Consider the following 8,635-nt stretch of genomic DNA (forward strand, 5'->3'; position numbering starts at 1 on the left):
GAAGAGCAGAACCTGCATTAGAGAAGAGCAGAACTACACCCACATTCTGCATATGAGAAAAAGCAAGCAATAATTACAGACTTGATACCTGCACTAGTACCTTGCAATAAGATTACAGCACAAATACCTCACAATAATTACAACAGCACCACTAACCTTACAATGGTCTGTAGCAGCAAACCTTATACAAACTTGATACATGAGAATCACATTAGAATTTTCACACAAGCATCAGATACATCAGTTAGACTCACCATAATAAAGCATCACATCAGATTTACACACAAGCTTCATATGAGAATTTTTCACACAAACCTCACATCAGATAGACATGGCTCTCCATATGAGAAAAGGCAAGTAGCCATCTCAAACTTTCTTAGATACATAATAGTGGTTGAGTTCACATCTCAGATACATGCTACTAATAGTGGTCGAGTTCACATCTCAGATACATGCTACTAATAGTGGTTCAGTTCACATCTCAGATACATGCTACTAATAAATACTAGCTGATTTCACATATCAGCATCTCAGTTTCCTAGGTGTTAGCTTTGTAGGAGTTGTCATCTTGTCTGATGCTGATGGCAGACCTTCCTGTGAGGTTGGACCAACTCCCAATAGCATTGCAAGTCGACTGCAAGTGAAAGAGCAAACATTCAATACATATCTTAGCAGCATACACAACATGCCAAATTGGGCTATCAATTACTAACCTTCTGGTGACCCTAATTGGGCTATCATTTATAATTGTTTCCATTGTAGGCTTAGTTGGGTTCTGAACAGCAGCACCTTCCTCCATTTCTTGGATAGCAGCAACTTCCTCCATTTCTTGGACACAAGCACCTTCCTCCATTTCTTGGACAGCAGCACATTCTTTTGACTTCTTTTGCGTTGGCACTTTGGCATTCTCCCTATACTTAGTTGTGTTCTTCCGAGGCTTTCTCTTCCTGCGTGATAGAGGAAAATAGTTTTAGGAAATAATTAAATGTCAACAATTTGAATGAACCATTTGTACACTTGCCTTTTCTTTGTTCCATTTAATGGACACTTATAGCTGGTTTCACCGTGGCCTAGTTCTCCACATTTTTTGCACCTTCTCTTCCCTCTTATCATCTTCTTCTTGCCTTTTTCAGTTTGGTTTTCAGCCTGCATGTCAACTTCATTAGCTGCCTCTTTGTCAGCCTCTTTTCCTTTTTCTGCAGCAGCCTTCTTGCTCTTGCTATTCCCACCTTCAAGACAACTCTTGATTCTGAGTTTTTTGTACCTTCCTCTACCTCTCTTGTCTAGTGGTGCAGCAACAGCAAATGGTAGGTCCACATGTGGCCACTGAGACTTATCTGGCATTGGCTCTATAATTCTCTTGTATGCACTTTTGAACCTCTGAACTGAATAAAAATCATGCACAAAATCCTCCAGCTCCACATCTACACTTGTCTGCAAGCTCAACAACTGGAAGGTCTTTCCAATCTTTAACCCAATTGTTGAAAACTCCAGCTAGGTTGTTGGTGATATAATCACACTTAATGGCAGGGTTAAACTCACTCCTTTTCCACTTCAAATTATGGTACATTTCTAGCCACTTCTTTGCATCCTCTGAAGCTTCCACAACTTGATTGTAAAAGTACTGGCTGACTCCTGGCCTATAAGCTCTGGCTGCAGGGTACATATTGGAGAAGATGTCACCACCAAATCTTTTTACAAAATTCTGCATTAGATGTCTAAAGCATTCTCTTTGTTCAGCATAAGGGAAAACAAGCTTAACTGCCTTTTCGAGTCCTTTACATGCATCTGTGCACACAGCAAGCAAAGGGAGATCTCCTATGGCCCTTTTCATTTGACTCATGAACCAGACCCAATTATCTTCAGTTTCACCATCTATGAATCCAAAGGCTACTGGGTACATCCAATTGTGACCATCTATAGCAGTTGCTGCAGCCATATGCCCATTCCACCTACCATTAAGTGCTGTAGAGTCTATACTTAGATATGGCCTGCAACCCTCTAAAAACCTTTAATGCAAGGACCCAATGCACAAAAAAACCTATGAAAATATACCTTGCCATCCACCTCTTTAATGTCAACCTCGATGACACTCTCTGGAGACCGACTCAAAACATCTGCTCTCCAATTGAATAGCATCTGAAAGCTTTCTTCCCAGCTGCCATGCAACTCTTTCAGTGCTAGTTGTCTTCCCTTCCAAACAGTGTCATAAGGTATTTCACACTTGTATTTTTCTTCCAACCTAATCCTTAAATCTTTAGTTCCCATGGCTGAATTCTTTAACAGATGAATAGCCTTTGATGCCACCCATGCACTAGTAGGTGTAGTGGTCTTTCTTCTAGCGCTGGAGGTACAATTGTGTTCATCAAGTAACACTGTCACCTACAACACAAACAAAAAAATCAATTAGTAACCATATAAATGAAGGACAATGTTACATACAAAAATCAAAGGCCACCAATTATAAATACCATAACAGTCTTCCCATCGGGTTGCCTACGGCCCACGATATGCCACGGGCAATCCTCCCCTTTGCAATCACCAATAAATCGACTCGGGTCAGTTTTCACGATTTGCAGCTCAAACTCTTCATTTATAGCAAACTGTCTCATAGCCAACCTAAATTCACGCATGCTTGGGTACACAGTTCCAATATCCATACAAGGATTATCCGGATCATGCACCACCACCCTCTCCCCTGGTATGTTATCATTAACAAGGATGGCTGCACCAAGAGTGTCATTGTCAACAAAGGTGTCATTGCCACTAGCTGCATGTGCATTGTCTGCCTGCTCGAAAGTTTCACTACCCTTATCAGCAGCCTCATCCTCATCTCTTAGCCCCAATAGCACATACATTTGGTTATCATCAACTATTTCTATCCTTCCTTCTTCATCTGTACTATCAAAAATATGTAGTGTGTCCCAGTCAATAGCAGCTAGTGGCTGATCATGTCGAACAGGAGCTTCTACTATTGCTAAAGGCTCATCATCAATGCTGGAAATAAATAGGTTAGCGGTTAGCAAAATTGCACTGCTACTGTGCTTCCTACTCGTCAACTAACAACAAAGTGATAGCAGAGCATACCCATGGAAATCATCAATTGAGATGGACTCCATCCGATAACTACCTTTTTCCTTTTCTTATGTAACCTAGGGTTTGGATTTTAGGAAACAGAATGTACTGATTATTTTGTAGGCATGCTGGCAATCAAACATCAAATCAAAAATGCAAACCCCGTTCTCTTACACCTGTTGTAGGAGGAGCAGCCAACGTGGAGGGCGTCGACGGCGACGATGGTGGAGAGCTTCGGGGCGGCAATCGAACAACCACCGGCTGCAGTCGGTGGTGCGGGGACCGGAGAGCGCTGGCTGCTGGCGCAAGCCCCCTGCTGGCGTGGGCGCGGTGAGGAGCCTGGGCGTGGATGAGGAGACCTCAGGTGAGGAGCATGGCGGCGGGTGAGGACCCGTGAGGAGCTTGGCCTGTTGGCCACAGTGAAAGAAAGAAGACCGTGAAAAATCTCCCGTGAATGTGAAAGAGATGATGAGGGGCAAAAGAGTCAAGTCGCCTTCTCTAATTAAATTAAAACCATTTCAGGTTTTGGTAAACAACCAAAAGGCATTCTAGTGTATATGCAGTTGTTCATAATGGCACCTAGGCGAAACCAATTCACTTGATGCAATCCAGCGAAGCCCACGTTTCATAATGGCCCAGTTCCAAATTTCTCGATCAGATGATACTGAAGAAGTGGTAAAGGAGCAGCTACGTGTGTACTTGTAGTAAATGAAAATGAGTTTGTTGTTGATATAGGTCAGCTAGATTATTTTCTTGCATTAAAAGAGGTCCTATATGTCTATTATTTGTATATGCGAAATAGTGTACCGTGCATTGCATTTTAATACCGCTTTTAATTTGGCATTTAAAAGTTGTGAGGATTCTTTTCCGAGTCTTTTGAGGTGCATATATGAATTATGGAAATGTCACAAATGATTTTTCTTTCATGTATCACTATGTAGAAGTTTGAATGGCACAAATGTTTGCTGGGTGCTGAAAGGGAAATAGGGTTAACCATTTCCTATAAATGTTTGAATGGCACAAATGTTTGATGGGTTCTTCTTTCATGTATAACTGTCTGGTGAGCCAGCGGAGCAACGGCTCCCTGCACGCCAACGGTCGACTGTGCAGAGCTACAGCGCCGCGACAGAAGTCAGAGGGCACCGGACTGTCCGGTGTGGCACCGGATTGTCCGGTGCAGCAAGACGACAAGCGACTCCAACGGTCAACTGCTCCGACCCCTAACGGTTGCGTTGACGTGGCGCACACTGGATAGTGCACAGTGACTGTCCGGTGGCCCACCGGACTGTCCGGTGCGCCCATCGCCAGCAGCTTTCACCAACGGCTAGGAAGTGGTTGGGGGCCTCATTCATTGTCATCCAAGTTTTTTGAAGATCATATTCAATACAAGAGCTAGATCGTTCACTTCAAGACACAATTCCGAAGATCAAACCCTCTCCAAGTCCCAAATTTATATATCTTACCAAGTCGGTTGTCCTCTTTACAGACTGAACCAATGGAGGGATTCTACAGAGCACGTCAGAAGCTTTTGGAGTTCAATATACCTGGTGGAATACTCGAATCATGGCGAAAGTTGTTGGAAGCCTTGAACATAGAAGACCCGGACAATACGAGATCTGCAGCAGCATGATATTTTTTCTTGGTTTTAGGAATGTACATTAAATTCAACATCTATAGCTTATGTCAAAGTTAGTTTAATTGATGAGCAATATGGTCCATTTCGGATCCAGATTATTTTGGCGTAGCACTCTTAACTGTACAGCAGATTAATCATCCATGGGCAAGATGAGCGGAAGTGGGGGTCTGTAAAGGGCAAGAAATAAATGTTCGACTCAAGGAGACATTCATTTGTAACATGTACAATATACATGCGCTTGCTGAAAGAGGTGCATACCAGAGGCAACCTTTGGGGATGTGATTGAAGCTTTTCGTGTATGTGATGACCTTTTTTTGCTACCTAGGTAGGAGCACATTGCATGCGAGGATTCAGACATCAGTCTGTTAGGTTGTCTGTCAGCTGATTCATTGCATCCTGTGTGTGTATGGTCAACCTCATGAAGTCAAATATGCCTTGCGGAGTCCATCATCGATTGTAACCTTGGTCTTGCTAGTGCGAAGGTGTTGTCCCTCCATGGCAGCATTCTATGTTTGAATTGCCATGGCGCAATGGCGTGCCTACGTATTGAGACATATGAGTGATCTGAACTAGGCATGTAGTCAGGGATCACGCCCCGAATGAATTTGTTCTGTGAATTTGTGTTGTCCATATATATATCTGCTACAATGAATTTGTTCTGTGAATGAGTGAATCTGACATTCTGTCACTGTACAATTTTGTTGTATGATATCTACAACGTGCTTCTTCGATTTTTGCTATGAAATCAAGTGAATAGAGCAGCATTTTTTAATCTATGTACAGGTCGGGTAATTCGGGATTACCTGAATCCAAATCTGAAATTTCAGGTACAAGTTCTAGGTAGGCATAATTCAGATACTGAAATTTATTACCCGAATTTCCAATTACTCGAATTACCCGATACGAAAAAAATCTGGTAACCCGAATGCTCAAGCCCAATGTTATTCAGTTTAGACAAGTTGTTAAGATAGACATGACCCTTATTTAGACAACGAGATCATTTGATGTGGGAGAGAGACACTATCGTGTGGCCCCTGCATGCCACAGGGCCCACGTGCAGTGACCCTACTTCCCTCGGCAATACGTGAGGATCTACTACCTTATTTAGGCGGGACATAGCTTCGGTGTTCCTATTGTGTGTTCCCCTCCATGCACCCGATAGGTGGCGCTGTTCTATTGGCTCTTTTTTCTGGGCCCAACAGGCAACAACTATCATATTCACGTCGAGTTAAGAGCAACTTCAAAAGGATGCTAAAAATTTCCCCCATAAAATGATTATTAGGGTATGCTAAAAAATTTAGGTGTGCTGATATATACTCCAACAGTTGTTTGAAACAAATGCTAAAAATCTAAAAACTGACCCAAATTAAAAAACCTCAAGTATGGTGCTAAATGAGGCGTTTTACTTGTCTTGCATGTGCCAAACGTCCTTTCCTTTTGTCATGCATGTGCCCGACGCACACACCTGTGCACACGCGGATTGGGGAGAACGCATCGGCCACGAATATATACAGGACATGAGTCATTGGATACGGGACACATTTTTAAGTAGGTTGAAGAAGTTGTTGGAGCAAGTAAAATGAGATTTCTTTTCTAATATCTAATTTTAGAAAGGTTTACAAGTACTTTTAGAGTTGCTCTAACCGACGTCGTTTCGTCGCTAGATAACAACGTGAGCCCAACAATACTCGTGGATTTTTTTACCTTTGTCGGCTCTCGCCTTTCATGTAATCACTCAGCAGGCAGCAAAAAAACATATTCTCTTTCTTTTCCATTGAAGAGGCGCTCCTTTAACAATATTCTCTTTGTGCGTAAATGCAGTCACATCTATGTATTATACACCACTTGCCTGCACAATTTACATGGATAAAAAAATCTACTATATCAAAAACGATTAATGTATTACTGCTAGTATGACTAGTATATAGCTCATGCTAATGCTATGATCTTAGGAAGCGGGGTCGACAGTGGTAGTGGCGGTGCGAGGGGCGACAACGACGCGACTGATGGGAGGGGTAGCGGGAACACATGGTGAGGGGGAGGGGAGGATGAAGACAAATAATATTATCCATTAGATTTTAGTAAGTGAGAGAGTTATTCAGCGATCTGAACTAATGTTGTGTTAAGTTTAGATGTAAATTAACATGTATACTTCAACAGCTGCTTGAAACAAATGCTAAAAAACTAAAAATGGACTCAAATTAAAAAACCTCAAGTATGGTGCTAAATGGGCCGTTTTACTTGTCTTGCATGTGCGAGATGTCCTTTCCTTTTGCCATACAAGTGCCCATGCACATGCAAAAGCTTCACGCGGATTGGAGAGAACGGAATGACCACGAAAATATACAGCACAAGAGTCACTGGATACGGGACACGTTTTTTAGAAGGTTGAAGAAGCTGTTGGAGCAAGTAAAATGAGATTTCTTTTCTAATATATATTTTAGGAAGGTTTATAAGTTCTTTTGGAGTTGCTCTAACGGACGTTGTTTCGTCGCTAGATAACAACGTGAGCCCAACAGTACTCGTGGATTTTTTTACCTTTGTCGGCTCTCGCCTCTCACGTAAGCACTCATCAAGCAGCAAAAACATATTCTCTTTCTTTTCCTTTGAAGAGGCGCTCCTTCAACGATATCCTCTATGTGCGTAGATGCATGCAGTCACATTTATGAATTATACACCACTTGCCTGCACATTTTACATGGACAAAGAAATCTACTGTATCAAAAATGGTTAATGTATTATTGTTAGTATGACTAATATATAGCTCATGCTAACGCTATGATCCTAGGAAGGGGGTCGACAGTGGCGGTGGCGATGGCGGTGCGAGGGGCGACGACGACAAGTCTGAGGGGAGGGGCAGCGGGAACACAGGGTGAAGGGAAGAGGGCGCGAGGAGGGGAGGATGCAGATAAATAATATTGTCCATTAGATTTTAGTAAGTGAGATGGTTATTCAACGATCTGAATTAATATTGTGTTAAGTTTAGGTGCAATTTATTTGTTGGATTTAATGAAGGTTTTGAGTGTGTACGGGTGATTTGTTTGTGTGGATTTTGCAAAAGTTTAAACTAATGAGTTATATAGTGATACGGATATAGATGAATGGTGCACCTTGTAAATAGATCAGATCATGAATAAAACTATCATACATTTTTGTGTTGTTTTTTTTGGCTGAATAAATGGCACACCGTGTAAATGGATCGCATCTAGTAAATAATTATATACTGTGTATAGTTTTTGGAGGGATATTTTATTTGGCGCCACGTTGACTTGTTTGGCCGAAACAGAAAGAAAGGAAGTCAAGACAACGGTAAAAGACGCGCCATAAAACAGCGCGCGGCTTCTGTTTAAAAAAAAATAGTGAGACAATAAAATAATGCCGCGTGTGTGGATCACGTAGCGGAGTCCGGAGCAGCGGCAAAGGCCGCGTCTGGTATGATTAGGGAATCTTGTTAGAGATGGATTAAAATTAAATTAGTAGATACATCTCCTATATCTTAGGAGATCTAACAGTCCATATGCCTATATAAATAACTAGGACCCTGCCCAAGTTTCATCGCTACTCGTCTTGTCTGATTCCCCCGAGCCTAGCCTAGCCAGCGAGAAGCGAGATGGCGGGGGTCTCTCGCGCGATCAGGGCCTGCGCCGCCACGTCCCAGCGCACCCTGGTCGCTGCTTCGGCGGTGGCGCTGCCGAAGGAGGCGAGGGTGAAAGCGGCAACGGTCGGGCGCAGGGGGCGGGGTCCGGAGGACGGGAGGCGCGTGCAGTGGGCGTTCCTCGGGTGCCCCGGGGTGGGGAAGGGCACCTACGCCAGCCGCCTCTCGCAGCTGCTCGGCGTCCCACACATTGCCACCGGCGACCTCGTCCGCGACGCCCTGGCCTCCCCTGGCCCCTGCTGTTAATTGGGGTTTTCCCTTTATCTATA

General features: G+C 43.2%; 1 protein-coding gene across 5 annotated transcripts; it reads right to left on the reverse strand.

The window, feature by feature from the left end:
- Positions 1–321: 321 nt before the first annotated feature.
- On the reverse strand, positions 322–3,513 carry LOC103645779 (uncharacterized). 5 transcript variants are annotated; one of them, XM_020546291.3, is made up of 7 exons: positions 3,252–3,494; positions 3,088–3,152; positions 2,620–2,997; positions 2,472–2,530; positions 1,022–2,382; positions 714–947; positions 322–634 (listed from the first exon to the last, which is right to left on the reverse strand). In XM_020546291.3, the coding sequence occupies exons 5-7, from the start codon at positions 1,342–1,344 to the stop codon at positions 523–525; spliced, it is 669 nt and encodes a 222-aa protein (XP_020401880.1). In that variant the 5' UTR covers positions 1,345–2,382; positions 2,472–2,530; positions 2,620–2,997; positions 3,088–3,152; positions 3,252–3,494; the 3' UTR covers positions 322–522. The 5 variants fall into 5 exon arrangements, with proteins under 5 accessions (XP_020401880.1, XP_035821024.1, XP_020401879.1 ...); XM_035965131.1 differs by having other exon boundaries at positions 2,472–2,997; positions 3,252–3,513; XM_020546290.3 differs by lacking the exon at positions 714–947 and having other exon boundaries at positions 322–529; positions 2,256–2,382; positions 2,472–2,997.
- Between the last annotated feature and the right edge of the window lie 5,122 nt (positions 3,514–8,635).

Source organism: Zea mays, chromosome 2 (genome assembly GCF_902167145.1).
Source record: "Zea mays cultivar B73 chromosome 2, Zm-B73-REFERENCE-NAM-5.0, whole genome shotgun sequence".
NCBI classification, from domain to species: domain Eukaryota; kingdom Viridiplantae; phylum Streptophyta; class Magnoliopsida; order Poales; family Poaceae; genus Zea; species Zea mays.

What these genes read in the sequence shown, in the direction of transcription:
- LOC103645779 (XM_035965131.1), bottom strand. Translation starts at nt 3,119, where the DNA reads ATGGAGTCCATCTCAATTGATGATTTCCATGG. An exon ending in TCAATTGATGATTTCCATGG is followed by an intron (nt 2,998 to 3,087) that starts GTATGCTCTGCT and finishes ATTTATTTCCAG; the next exon opens with CATTGATGATGAGCCTTTAG. An exon ending in CCGATGGGAAGACTGTTATG is followed by an intron (nt 2,383 to 2,471) that starts GTATTTATAATT and finishes TTTGTGTTGTAG; the next exon opens with GTGACAGTGTTACTTGATGA.